This window comes from Schistosoma haematobium, chromosome ZW (genome assembly GCF_000699445.3).
Source record: "Schistosoma haematobium chromosome ZW, whole genome shotgun sequence".
Classification (NCBI taxonomy): domain Eukaryota; kingdom Metazoa; phylum Platyhelminthes; class Trematoda; order Strigeidida; family Schistosomatidae; genus Schistosoma; species Schistosoma haematobium.
The window spans coordinates 89097021-89112373 of record NC_067195.1 but is presented as its reverse complement, the minus strand read 5'-3'; the positions used below and the strand labels follow the sequence as shown (position 1 = coordinate 89112373).

The following is a 15353-nucleotide window of genomic DNA, read 5'->3' as shown; positions in this document are numbered from 1 at the left end:
TACCGTCCTCCAACCGACCTGCCTGGCATGGTAGAACCTACAGGAACATATGTTCCAGCCAATATAGCTCGGTTGGGTCATCACGATAGGCAAGCCCGACCACCTCGTCAAGGTAGCAGCTACGGTCGGGTTGTAACAATGCGCGTAGAGTAGACTCCGTTAAAATAGATCGAAAAAATCTCAGCTTTTGCCTAGTCTGATTCGGCTGGTGAATCTGGTATTTTGTGTAACATTAACGGGGGAATGCCATCACTACGTTTTGTTCGCCGTTTAACACACGTAAGCAATTGTTTCGGACAAGTATGGCTATCATATACCAACAGTCATTCGTAAGTAGTAAGGGATTCAGCTATGACTTTTTTACAAATGCTCCGGAATTTTCGGTACTCACGCTCAAATGATTCGTGACCTGTCAACGAGAATAAGTCCCAGAAGTGTTTCCTACGCTTTAACAGCTTCCGGGTTTCCTTATTAATCCATGGAGGGCAATGTGATAGCTTACGTGCTGACCATGGGATAAACGGCGACGTTACAGACTCGAATGTAGCCTTAAACTTATTCCATTCATCTTTGATCAATCCATCCGCGTCGGCCGACCAATCAGTCGAGATAGCACAGTTTCTGATTGCCGGAATATTAGCTCGCCAGATATTGGGACGGGATGGAACTGATACGAAGTGTATACCATGTGTCCTAAACTTAAAGTGAATTACAACGTGATCACTGTTCACTAGTGGAGGAAGGTGCTGGATATCAAAGACATCCTCAGAGTGGTGGGTGAGGGCGAGGTCCAGCAGTGACGGATCATGTTTCAAGTCAATATGTGTGGGTTTTGTGATACATTGTACAAGTGCACACTGAATAACGGTTGATAAAAGGTCGCTATCGAAACCTTCACCTGGAGCCGTAGGCTCTATCCAGTTGATATGCGGTGCGTTGAAGTCCCCAATGATGAAACAACATTCTGCCATACTCCAAGAACAGATGTGTCTTGGGATAAAGCCGTCAGCAAGACAAGACGGACTACGGTATATTCCCTCTATAGTCACTAATCCATTTCTAGATTTAATCTTACAACATGCAACCTCACATGTATCACTAACATGAGCCTCCGATATGGTTGATTGCATACGAAAGTGATCCCTAACATATGGCATTATGCCTCCCTCCTTGAGACGTAAAACTCTATCACTTTTAATACAGATATAGCCTGCGATGATGGGAGAACAGTCTACATCTACGGTGAACCAAGTTTCTGTAACAACGATTATATCGGGACATAATTCTTCCACCATCACGCTTAGCTCGGACATTTTATTTCTAAGACTACGGGCGTTCATGTAGCATACACTTAAGGTGTTTTGGTAATCATTCGTTCTACCCATACAGGCCTCGGAAGCATTGGCTTCCAAGACCTGACTACCTGAAAACCCTTAATGGTAAGGTTATTTTCGCCATTTAACATGCGAGTTCTCAACTCCATAGGAGCATTCTTCCACTTGATTTGATCCTCAAGTTGCCAATCTTGTCGGATTTGAACATTTGAATCGCGAGTTTTTTGTGTTCTTTAATAATATATCCCTTTCTCCGAAATTCCTGAGAACCAGCCTCAAGATCCTTCTTGCCTCCAACCCATTTACCAAGTAGTATTACTTTCGTGATATGTACCCCTGAAACCTCTTTATGTAGTACATCGTTACTTTTTCACGCGGTATTATTTTATTTTCCAATCAAATGGTTCAAATGGCTGTGGACGGAATAGAAGAAGCTTTCGCTTAACAGGCTTCCGTGTCTAGTAGCAGGGGATCACCAAATCCTCCAGGCAGGAACCTAGGTATGTTAACAACAAAAGAGGAAAACGAAATTGATAAATCACAGTAAGATGCTGTCCTTGGTCCTTAAGAATAAATCAAGTTGCCTCTTAAAGGACTCCTGAGAAGTCGCTTGGACCAGTTCAGTCAGCAGCGAATTCCAGCATCTGACAACTCTTAAGGAGTAGAAATTATGCCTACATTCCGTTTTGCTATGTTGTCTCTCCAGTTTCTGGGTGTTACTCCTTAGGTTAGCGTTCGAACTAAGCTTAAGTAGGTGTTTAAGAGAATGTTCCGAAGTGTTAAGGATACTGTAAGCCATCAGAGGGTCACCTCTAAGACGCCTATACTTTAACGGGTAAAAGCTAATTGATTGGAGGCGCTCTACATAAGGTTTAAATTTGAGTCCTCGAACTGATTTCGTGGCTCGCCGTTGGATACGCTCCAGAGCGTCCTTATCCTTTTGGAGTGAGGAGGGAATACTAAATGGGGACGGATGAAACTGTTGAAGGTTATGTGGAAAATTCTAACGTCAAACTGGCCAAAATGCGCTTCAATGTTACCAGTGCAAGGTTTGCTCGAAAGGAATTTTCGTCAAAGTTATCGTAAGACTTCAAATCGAAGGGTACCAGCACTCCTAAATACTTTTCGACTCAGGATACTACTAGAGAGGAGTTTCTTAAGTTGCAACTGTAGTCTGAACCATGTCGCAGATGGACTACTTTACACTTTGAAGTGTTACAGGTAAGTCCGCTATCGTCTGCCCAACTGTGAAGTCGAGTTAGATCCTTCTGAAGTGCCTGTATATCGTTTTGGTTGCGTATCTTTCTCCAAAGTTTCACGTTATCGGCAGAAAGTAATAAATCTGACGTTACCTGTTGAGGAAGATCATTAATGTAGATCAGGAAGAGAAGAAGCCCTAGTACTGAGCCCTGGGGGACTCCGCTAGGACATTCCATAGCCTGAGGTAAAGTGAAGTTAAACCTGACCTTAAAGTGTCGGTGTTTCAGATATCAAATGAGCCAATCAATTAGAAGTGGTCTGACACCCAATCGTTCCAGCCTGTTGATAAGATATATATGGTTTACCCTATCCAAATCTTTGGAGAGATCAAAGTAAGTGATATCAACCTTGCCCTTGCAATCGAGGATGCTTGTCCATCTGTCCACCGCAGTCAGCAGGTTGATTATACAAGAGTTGCCCTTCCTGAAACCATACTGTTGGGGTGAGAAGAAATTTAAGGACAGTAAATAGTCATGCATACCATTGCATATCAGGGACTACATGATTTTTGAAGGTATGTAGAGAAGAGCCACCGGTCGGTAACTTGGAGTTGCGCTGAGTCGACCTCCTTTGAAAATTGGTGTGATGTGAGCCAACTTCCAATTTTCCGGTAGTTTGCCTCGACTTGGCGAGTGTGAGAACATCACGCCAAGCGGCGTTGCCAGGATTGAGGCTGCTTCCCTCTGTATGGCGCAATGGGATTAGAGGCAAATTTGTCCATAAGCTTTGTCTGGTACTGAAGCCTATCTTCTCTTATAGTCTTCGTGCATATGTTGCTAATATGTTTTTATTACCTATACGGTCCATTGTTGTTTGTATTCTGCCCAACAGTGCTTTTTGCGGCTTAGCGGGCAAAGAGTGAGGTCCTTGATGATTGTAGGTTGCTTTTCGCTATTAAGCACCGTTTGAAGAACTGACTACTTTGTACCACATAAGAGCGTGTGCACTAAGAAGTCCCAATGAGCATCTACATCAAGTTGAGGGCGAACATCCCAATCCACCTGTTTAACATAGTCCTGTAGGGTTGACACATTCAACCGTTTGAAATTCCAGCGCGTGTTGTTGGTGGGATATCTTAGTTCCGTTTTGCTGACAAAACTGAAGGCTATAACGGCGTGATCGCTTTTTCCCAGGGGAGCCAGAATTGAGAGGTTGTCAACTAGAAATTCTTCGTTTGTAAATACACGGTCTAAATGCGACTGTGTCTGACTGTTTCTCCAACGAGTTGCCCACTTCACACTTTCGTATAATCCCAAATCCTCAATGAGTTTGAAGAACCGAGCTTCAGCTGAGTTTTCACCTCCAATGTACGTATGTTCCGCGAAATTGGCTCTAGAGAGATTGAAGTCCCTCAGAATCAGGATATGAGTGAAGCTGAGACGCGTAGGGCGGGATAGTCCTTCGAGCATACGACTGTCATACTTGATATCGGCAGTTGGCTTCCTATATATGACTCCGACTAGGCACCTCGAAGTAGTAGATAATCTTACAGAGCACCATACGGATACATTAAGATTGATAAAATCTAGGTTGTGGACTTGATGTGCCTCCAGGCAGGATCGTACGTATAAGGCCACTCCACACCCAATTCCTGTTTTTTTTTCATTGTGAGACAGAGACATCCCGGATATTGGTAGCTCCTGGTCCATAACGCCATAAGCTATCCAAGATTCAGATATTCCTATTACATGAGCACTAGTAGCATTGCTAAGTTCACGTAGCTCATCCATTTTATTTGGTAAATTCGGGGCGACCATGTATAAGCAGTTAATGCTTTCAATTTGAAACGCGTGAGCTTCTACTTCCAGTTTGTCTTTATGAGCAATATGTGAATGGACAGGTAGCCTACTTATATAAGGTTCGCCGGGTTGGTAGGCCCTGTCCTTTACACGTTTTTTTTAATCATCAAGACAGTCCACAAGTGAAATGATCAGCTCCAACTTGCCTTTGTGCTCGGTCCTGGCTTCATATGGCCTGTCCGGGTGCATGTAGATTCCAGTTGGCAACCGACGTCTGAGAATGAGCGATCGCGTGGGTTTAGGGGCAGAATTAGGTTGCAATACCTGTTTAGTTCACTAGGACCCAACTTTCTAAGCAGCAAGCGGACCTCCCAAGTATCATCCTGATTAGCAAAGTCAAATTTGAATAAGTCTTCGTAACGTCGAAACCACATATCAAACGTGACAATGGATTCCGGATCGTGATAAAACTCGGAGATACTGTTAAGGATACCATCAACTGGTGGCGCAGTAGCAGTAGGATTAGAACTGCTTGGTTGAGTATTAGACATAAGTTTTGTATCTGCTAACACCCGGATACGTTTCGTCTGCTGCTAGAGTAATAATTCAAGTTTAGAAGGATCCGTGTTTCCGGAGCCACCGTCGCCAAATTTGCTAGGTTTGGAGCTATCACGAGTTCACTTAATCTGCCAACGAGAAACAAGACTCGGTGACTAAAGACCAGTAAGCTAGCTATTGATGCGTCCCAGCCCCGCTAGGTAGAGGGAGAAGACCAAGCTTGGAATGGGGAAATATATTCCGCAAACAGCCAGAAACGAGCGATCACAACAAACACAATTTAAAATGTATATATACGACGCAAAACGTCCTTGGAGAGTTACCAAATGGCATACTGAAAGATGCAACTAACCAATAGCATTTAAGATAATTCTCAGTGAGAACTACGACATGAAGGTGACAAGAGCGCCTTTGGCACGAAAACAAAGAAATTCAAATTTTCTAAATCAAATTACAAAATTAGGTCCTTTCCCAAATGAGTTCTGGGGATTTAACGTCACCAACAGTTCTCCCAATGCAGCTTCTAGACTATGGCGTATATATAGGCCAACATCAGCTTCTACAATTTTGACTGTCAGCAAAAGCAGTTGATTGTGGAGTTAGCTGGTTCGAAACCAGTCCTGAGCCTAGAAACTACAGTTTCGAACGAAAAATGTCGACCATCCTTATTGACGACACTATAATCTCTTAATCTTTTCGTTACTCTGCGTGTTACAGGAAAGAATTAAATAACTTCGAATATCCTATTTATATAAAATAATTTCCATGACAGTGATGGGTTTCGATTTCAGAATGTTGCGAATCTCTAATGGCCAAATCTTTCCGCACGAAGCCAGTATTCCGCTGCCAATATATCTATATATCATCTATTTGATAGTACTGTAATTCTGCGACTTAGTGCGTTATTTTACCACACAAAATATTTTATTAGACATTCAAGCGTTAAACATGAAAGTTTGCATGAGATCACTAACTCCAGTGCTTATTTTGACGATTTCAACAAGTATGACGATAACACACAAGGATCCGGGAAAACAGCTCGAGCTAGTTTTTATACCTTATCAGCTACGTCACCTCATATTTTAAAGTACCCCACCTTGCTTCATATGACCCTGAAAGGCTAAAGCGTCGGTGAAAACTCTATATTGTCTCAAATTATGTCTAATTTTGAACTGAGGTCTATTGTTGCCTCGTCGTTGGTAGATTTAGTGCTACGTACATCAAATGGATAGGACTCATGCTTCAGGTGGATGCTTTGACTGCAGCTTGCTGTAACCAGTAATACGGCGCGCACTTCTCTAATGCGTCGCAGAACCAACAAATATTGACTTGTAACATAAACCATCATTGCTGTTCCTCATCTTTACACATTGCTGTCATGGCGTCACTAGCATTTGGTAGCTGCCTCCACAAACAAACAGTGATCACATTGTACTGCACCTTAGGTCTTGGACTCATAAGATCCTGCATGTATCTGGTCCACCCAGTCCCAATATTTTGCAGGTTTTCGTTTTGGCAGTACGAAACCGTGCTTTTTCTAAAGATTGGTCGTCCAATATAAATGGGTCAGTTGAAGGCGAATAGAATAAGTTTAAAGCTATATTTGAGTCTGTATCATTATTATTAATTTCTTGTTCAACACGTAAGATATCTTATTGTCCTCCATAGATGGAAAAGGAAATCTGAAAGCGAATGAGGCGTAGAAAACATTTCTGGGACGTGTTATTATTAACATGCCACGAGTCACTTGAGTATGAACACCGGAAATCTGGAATATGTGTATAAACACTATGAATAGATGCCACAACACTTACGAAGGATAGTTGGGATATAAAACAGGTTTCAATAATAATATAATGGTATATTTCTTCCTGAGCAGGCACATGTCATTTTCACAGAAACGATCTATAATTCACAACAATAGTTTGTACATAAAATGCTTCCTACCAGGGGTTGATAAATAGATGAAGTCAATAAAAATAGAAGGCAGTACATTCGGGCAGATATCCCACAGAGTTAACCAGTTCCAGTTTGGGGGAGGACAGGATATTAGATGGCCTGTATTAGTCCTGGTGATGACGGTCCTTCAGTTGATCCAACTTTCTTTCGCGGTGGTCGACAGGTGGAGCTCCAATCATGTGCTAAGGTAATGAATTCCACCCGTTGATAATTCGGTGGGAAAGTCGATAGTTAGCTAACTAATAATTTGTTTTGGGCTTATGAACTTTTATGGAGTGTCCTCGTAAATTCTCTGTTTTAGGAGACAAAAATGAGGCATATCATGTGCAAATTTATCACTAAGTAATTTGAAAGTTGTAATCAAGTCACCCTTGGTTTTACTATATGACAACGGGAATAGGTTTAGTTTGGCCAGTCGATCATCATATGGGAGCTTCGCTTTTCAGGGAATCGGCTTAGTTGCTGTTCTCTGGATCCTCTCCAAAAGCTCACTGTTTTTTGTAAGTAGGGGCTAGCCCCCTGTATGAGGTACTCAAGTTTAGAACGCGCGAATACTGTATAAAAACTCAAAAAAGTTTTAGCGTCGACACGATTTAAGGCCCTACGTATTGACCATAGGGTTTTGAAACATTTGGTTGCTATTGCACGGCAACGTGCAGTAGTTTTTAGGACTTGGCTAACGATGACCCCTACGTCATTGTAGCTCAATGTTTTCCATCATGTATGTATCGCAACTTGATGACCGATATGCATCACAGTAAACTTGGAAGTATTAATCGGCAACTGCCAGGTTTGAGACCATTCAGATAATTTCTCCAGGTCATTTTGAAGTTCTTAGCTATCACCCTCACCCCGTATTGCTCTCCATATCTTGACATCGTCAGCATACAGCAAGACTGATGATGACATTAGATGAAGGAGGCCATTCACACAGAAGAGGAATAACACTGGCCCCAAAACTGCACCCTGAGGCACTCTGCTAAGCACAGTTTCCCAGCTAGACAACTTAAGTTTACCCGTACTCTTTGTTGGCGCCCAACTAGGAAGTCTTGTCCATATTAATAGATTACCTTCAACCCCGACATTTCTTAACTTACATAACAGCCGGTTGTGCGGAACTTTGTCAAAAGCTTTTCTGAAGTTAATGCAGGCTACGTCTATAGGTAACTCTTGGTCCTTAAGGACGCACCAGCTTTCATGAGTCACTAACAAGTTTGTGAGACAGGAATAACGTATTCTAAAACCATGCTGTTCCTCCGATCCGGCTTTCGTCGAAGGTATTTAAACAACCCCTTGTCTAAAATTTTAACAAAAACGCTCGTTAGCCTAGCGGGTCGATAGTTCTCAGGTTTGTTTCCTTCCAGTACTAAAGGCAGAACTTACTATGGTGTTGAAGATGCCACAGGTGTTCAGAGTTTGACAACGCTTTAACCAGTAACACCTTCTAATATGAAGCGTACCCACCATACGAAATCAAAAGACAGAAGCGAGGAAGTTCGAAGATATATTTGATATGCTATCAATATATTGAGAATAGTCTGATCTAATCTGGCTGGTGATTGCAGGGGTTTTTGAGCATGGCGTTCCCACTCGTGATCTGGTGCGGATGCATGGTCGAGCGCTTTCAGCTAAGCGAGTCCATTAAAACATGTGGTCAGCATCCAATGTCGAAAACTTACAGAGCTATTTATTTTAGGGATTTATTTACCGCTACAGTGTTCTTAGTTAGGTTTATGTCACAGTATCTCACTATCAGTGCAGTTTTTACAATCACTTTCAAAAATGATATCGCGTTCATGTTATACACCAGGTCAGATCATTCCAAGACGTTTGTAGTCGTTGTAGAGTAATTATAAGGAGCGCTTAGTATGAGCTGTGACCATGAAGAGCGCGGGCAGCGCTTCAGGGGTAATAGTATCACTTATTTCTGCTTTGCGCACAGCCCAAAATCGAAATTAATTATAAGTAAATTTGAAGGTTTGTTCCCCGTCCTCACAATTAAGTGAAAAAGGGAACGCGTAAGTTAAATTTGTTACAGGCGTAAAATGCTCCGGAGAAACCATAATTTATTAAGCTCCATTGAGCATGTGGGGAACTCCGAATTGGTCCATAAAGCAACTTAGGAAAGATATAAGTTGGGGAAGCGATTGACCCAACCGGATGTCTTACTAACGACTGTTACTCCCAATGGAGCATAGGCCACCGACCGGCATCCGACAACCCACTCTGTCCTGGGCCTTTCTTTCTAGTTCTATCCACTTTTCGTTCATGTTTCTCATGTCTGTCACCATTTATCGACGTAATGTGTTCTTTGGTCTTTTTCTTCTCCTTTGGCCTTGAGGATTCCATGTGAGGACTTGCCTTGTGACATAGTTGAGTGCTTTCCTCCATGTGTGTCCTATCCACTTACAGCACTTCTTCCTGATTTCTCCCTCCTCTGGAATCTGGTTTGTTCTCTCCCACAGTAGTTTGTTGGTGATAGTGTCTGACCAACGGATCTGAAGTATCTTGTGTAGACAACTGTTAATAAACACTTGTATCTTCTGGATGATGTCTTTCGCAGTTCTCCAGGTTTCCGCCCCATACAGTAGAACTGTCTTGACATATGTATTGATAATTCTGACCTTGGTGTTGATTGACAGTTGTTTCGAGTTTCAGATGTTCTTCAGTTGTAGATATACTGCTCTTGCCTTTCCGACCCGCGCCTTCACATCTGCATCAGATCCACCGTGTTAATCAATGATGCTGCCCAGATATGTAAAGGTTTTTACATCTCCCGAATCTTCGTCAAGTGTTATTCGATTGTTTCGTGCTGTGTTGTATCGGATAATCTTGCTTTTCCCTTTGCGTATGTTGAGACCTACTACTGCTGAGACTGCTGCTACACTGGTCGTCTTCTGCACTTTTTTTGCGTTTGCGATAGAAGAGCTAGATCATCTGCGAAGTCTAGATCGTCCAGCTGCATCCTAGATGTCCAATGTATCCCGTACTTCTCCCCAAGTGTGACATCTTCATGATCCAGTCGATCACCGGGAGAAAGAGAAAGGGTGAGAGTAAGCAACCTTGCCCGACACCGGTCTTCACCTCGAACGAGTTTATCAACTGTCCTCCATGCACGATTTTGCAGTTTAATCCATCGAAGGAATTCTGTATGATATTGACTATCTTCTGAGGCACGCCGTAGTGTCGAAGAAGCCTCCATAGTGTTGTCCTGTTCACGCTATCAAGTGCTTTCTCGTAGTCAATGAAGTCGGTGTAGAGTGGTGAATTCCATTCAGTTGATTGTTCCACAATGATCCGTAGAGTTGCGATTCAGTCTGTACACGATCGATCTTTACGAAATCCAGCTTGTCGGTCTCGAAACCGGATGTCTACTAGCAACCTATTCCAGAGGCTTGCATAGCGTGTTACAAAGGAAGTTGACTTCAATGTGCTTGATGTTCTCGATATCTTTAGTAAAAAAAAGGTAGATAACTACGTAGGAATAAGCAATATTTGATTGCTTACTTACACATAGAGAAGCAAATACCACCCACTAGCATTCTCCATCCAACTCTTTCCTCGACAATTGTTTCCAGTTACTGTTCGTGTTGTTGATATCTGCTTCCAATTTTCCACGCAATATGTTGTTTGGCCTTCCTCTTTCCCGTTCTCCTTCAGGATTCCAAGTTGGCGCTCACTTTGTGATGCAGTTTGATGATTTCTGTAATGTACTATCCACCTGCCAACGTCTTTTCCTAATTTCCTCCTCAGCTAGAACCTGGTTTGTTCTCCTGGCGTAGGGCTGTTGCTGGCGGTATTCGGTCAACAGCGGACATTGAGTATCTTGCTTAGATAACCCTTTATAAATACTTGTACGTTTTTGCTGGTAGTTGTAGTAGTTCTGGAAGTTTCGGCTCGATACAATAGAACTGTATTGACGTTCCTATTGAAAATTCTGACCTTGATAATAGCTTTTAGTCAGTTGTTTTGAGTTCCATAAGTTCGTCACCTGGATTTGTTGATGTGTATGGGATAGAAGGGCTAGGTCATCTGCGAAGTCCAAGTCTAGTTGCATGCAATCTGTCCATTGTATTCTGTTCTTACCCTCAGATGTGTAGGTCTTCATAATTCAGCCAACCACCAGAAGAAATAGGAAGTGGGGTAGTAGGCAACCCTATCTGTCACCGGTCCTCACTTCTAGTGGGTCTGTCAGTAGTCCTCCATCCGCCACTTTACAGTTTAGTCCATCGTATGAATTCGGTATAATGTTGACGATTTTCTTAGCTACTCAATCCATAGTGTCGAAGAAGGTCCCATAATGTCCTATCCCACTGTCAAACGCCTCATTGTCAAGGAATTTGGTATATGGTGACGAGTACCATCCAATTGATTGTTCAACAATAATCCATAGTGCCGCGATTTGATCAGTGCACGACCGATCTTTTCGGAATCCGGTATGTTTTACCCGAAGTTGGGTGTCTACTGAATCTTTCATCCGGTTCAGCAACACTGTTGAAAAAGTTTCCTGGTACTGATAGTAGTATGATGCTTCTGTAGTTCTCACATTTGCTCAAATCTCTTTTCTCTGGTATATCGACGAGGTATTCTTCTTTCCAGTCTGTCTGTCTTCTTGAATAGAACTTGGAGCATGTTTGCAGTTGCTTCTATGTCTGACTTTAGTGCTTCGTCTGGTATATTGTCAGATCGATCTGATTTCCCACTGTTGATTTGTGTGACGGCCACAATTGATTTCTTCGATCGTTGGTGGAAGGTCTGTATATACTGTTTCGATATCCGGTGAATTCAATGGAGCTGGTCTATTCAAGAGTTCCTCGAAGTGTTTTACCCATATGTTCCCCTGTTCTTGAATCTCGGTGATTGGCTAGTCTTCTTCGTCCTTGACCGGTCTCTCTGGTTTACTATATTCCCCTACCAGTTTCTTCGTCGTGTGATATAGTTGTTTCACATTTCCTCTTGTAGAACTGATCTTTATCATCGTTATTACTATCATTGGTGGGTACATTACGTTGGATAACATTCATTGTAATTCCCTCCTTTGTTTTGAAGGATGCTTTGATGTTCCAGGATCCATGAGATTGCCATCCTACAAGTGCATTACGTGCTTGTCCCGACAGCATCAGAGCAACTTCGTGAGTGTGTGGAGCATTTTCTTGTTCGTGACCAGAGTACGTGAGCATCTTTCCCAAATCTAATTTTCCTGTCCAGTTTGGGTCCTATGAGTTTCATTGATTCCGAGAACTGCCAATTTGTATCATTTCCGTTGCTATTTAATTGATCCTCCCGGTCTCCCACATTGTCTGGACATTCCGTATACCTATAACGAATGTTGCTCTGGCTGTTAGAAGGGGCATCGACCTTGTGACTTCCGAAGAATTTCGGCTTTCATGATGAGGCGTGATAATTCTTCTGAATGAAGATGCTTGAACTCGGAGAACAGAGTTTAAGTGGTTTAAATTGTTTATTCTGGTTAGTATTTGTTTTCAGCTAGGTTGTCTTCTACGGGATAGGGTTGCCGACCCCACTCCCAACCCTCTTCGTTTGTGTTGGCTTGGGAACGGCAGTAGCCCTAGAAGAGGTATAGGCGGAGTTTTAGTTTCCACACCTAACATCTAATTCTTCTGGGATTGTTTTTTTTAAAAGTAACTGGACTCTGACCAATATCATGAACTCTGATGTATGCACGATTGACGACTTTTCTGAGCTTAAGGATCTAGTTGAGAAGTCCCATAATGTTAAGGTAAGTAATATTGGAGTTTTGCATAAAACTGATTTTACAGGCAGATGTATCTGATGAAATCAAGAACTTACTTGCTAGAAGAAGTGAAATAGAGCACAAATTAAAAAAGATAAACTCTTTAATGTATGCAAGCCCGTTAGCTATACTTTTTCTGTAGACCTGATTTCCATAAGTTACAAATAAATGCCGAAAATTCTTCAAGATTGGTGGGCTGTGCTTCAAAACTTGCTCTACAGCTCAGTGGGAAAGTGGAGCAATTAGATTTTGTGAAAGTAATCTTATTGAATTCCTAATATTTTTCAGAATCATGTTCTTAATTGTGTAGATAAACTTAGTCATATAATTACTGTAAGAAACAGTGCAGTTGGAGTGAAACGATGTCTCATGGACTCTAAATTAGATGAAGTAACTTAGTTGATTATCACAGTTATTTTTAGGCCGCTGGTTACGTGTTTACTTATCTGGAAATGGAGAGAGACATAATTTCTCTTATCTCTCGTCTATCAGCGGGTAAGCCTGTTTTTCACTTTAAAATATCAGCTGTCTAAACCAGTAGTTTTCTCACTGTCCGGGTTCATTCGCTTACATATATAAAGCATATTTTGATGAATTGCTTAAAAAGTGGTTGTGAATTGTTACTTCGACTTCTATGCTTGTGGTTTTATTGGAAGTAGAGATAGCTTCCCAATAACCTGTAACTACATGCCTAACATGAGATCCTGGTCAGCAAATTATATGAAAGTGGGAAGACTACATGTTTCAGTCATAATGAGGGACCATTTAGAAATATGTCTCGGACAGCCCCTATACTTCATGTCGAAACAAATGAAGGAAGAGCCTAACAACGTGAAAGTAATAGATGCCAAAATAATTGCAGTATTAGCCGAAGTAAGTGACTAAAAGTATCTATATTAAAATCGGAATTTAGAGATAAGTAGGAAATAAATGGATCTATGTTGTTAAGTCCTATTTTGAGCCACGTTTATTCAAGTTCTTCAACTGTTTACCACGATTATCTAGAGGACCTTGATCAAGAATTCAATACCTCTCCCACACAGCTTAGATAGATGATTTCGTGGTCGCTTTTAACCTCTCAACCTACCAGATCGCTTAGCATTGATCAGGATATGACGTAACAGGAGTGTGCATAACATGTCTCAAAAACTTACAAGTTCAGAATAGTCTAGAAGTCACAGTTCTATCATTGGTTATGGTATGAAAACTTAGCATACATTGGCTATTTGTTCTCGCCACTTACGTTTAACTGCTATATATGTTGATGGTGACGTTTATTGCCAATTTCTTGAAGATTGATGTAATCTAACCGTTGTATCAGTCGAACACTATTCCGTTAAGTAAAAGGAATAAAAAAGTGAAACATTTCCAAATACTTCAATAGTGAATCAGTGGCTTGTTGGTTTAAACATTAAGCTATCGACCAGTGGAGGGTAGGTTTAAACTCCAAATTCTGTGGTTTAAGTATTCAGATATTATCACTAGTCGTCACAAAACATGACTCAAATCCGAGTATGGAGCTTCGTAATTGGCTGATGAGTCACAATATTAATATCATCATTATAAAGTCTAAAGGTGAGAAACTAGACGCATTTAAATGAATGCTCCACGCCTGTCAAATGTATGGTGATGGTCTCAGTCAGTCACTACGTAGAACCTGGTGCGTTTGTATGTCAATTCAAGTTTTCATACCCCATCATCACTGAGAAATGAAATTGTCAGGCCAAGTCCCAGAATAGTAGATGTAGTCACCGTATCAGTGGTAATAGGAAAGATTAGGCACCGAAAATACGATTCAATAGGAAAATATAAATTAGTGAAATAAAACAAGAGATTCATGAGGAATTTAGGTGAAGACAAGGAATGGATGCAACTGCGCTATTGCAGACGATTTTGAGCCATGTCATTTAAAGTCCCTAACTATTGGTTACGATAACCGCACGTACCTCAATAAGGTAGTCTATATCTATTAACATGGCCAAGTCCAAATGTTACTGACTTCACGGACTGATGCTATGTTTCGGTTTGGCTGCTCTTAACTTTCTTCCAGCCTACTCCCACACGTACATACGTAACACGTCTCAACCACCTCACTTGATGAAGATTGACTACCTCATCAATCTATTTGTCATTCCTACCTCGTAACCTTTCTTAATTCAGGCATTGCTTATTCTGTGGTCCCAAAATACACGAGCAATGCTTCGAAAATACCTATGATTTGATGCATGTAACCTACGAATGTCCTCTATTTTTGATAACCATGATGGTGATTTGACTAATTGGAAATCAATAAAGTGTCTAAGGAGTTACGAATTAGTCATAATCAACATATAACTTGACACAAATGTGTTTGAGCCCAGGTTAGGATCTCATGGTAGCTCAATAAGATTGTTATAACTTGTGCCCTGTGTCCTGTTGATGTGTAACGTGATGATACCGCCAATTAGAGTACAATAGATTATCGATCGGACCAATGACGCATAAAACATGTACGAGCAGTCCAAAGTCCTTATCGGTCCTGCTTCCTACCTAGCCCAGCCTACTAATTTCAGAACACCATCTCAGCCTCTGCGATATAAATCATTTATTTCAAACATACTGCGTTTATATACCGACCAGGCAGACCTCATCGTACCATAAGATAGGAAACAACATTTGTACAAGATTTGGCCAAAAGTGGCTGTGAATGTGGGAGGTAGTAATTGATAGACTGGGTATAACTCAAGAATGATGAATCGTATAATAATT

General features: G+C 41.5%; 1 protein-coding gene across 1 annotated transcript in view; it reads left to right on the top strand.

The window, feature by feature from the left end:
- Nucleotides 1–8702: 8702 nt before the first annotated feature.
- Nucleotides 8703–15353, top strand: part of COG4 (Golgi transport complex subunit 4) — a 46510-nt gene continuing 39859 nt past the window's right edge. Inside the window, exons 1-6 of the mRNA XM_035734383.2 lie at nucleotides 8703–8758; nucleotides 12494–12590; nucleotides 12631–12713; nucleotides 12748–12862; nucleotides 12894–12995; nucleotides 13028–13100. Of these exons, the coding sequence (XP_035587677.2) occupies nucleotides 12516–12590; nucleotides 12631–12713; nucleotides 12748–12862; nucleotides 12894–12995; nucleotides 13028–13100 (448 nt within the window). The 5' untranslated portion in view covers nucleotides 8703–8758; nucleotides 12494–12515. The remainder of the gene's footprint in view (nucleotides 8759–12493; nucleotides 12591–12630; nucleotides 12714–12747; nucleotides 12863–12893; nucleotides 12996–13027; nucleotides 13101–15353) is intronic.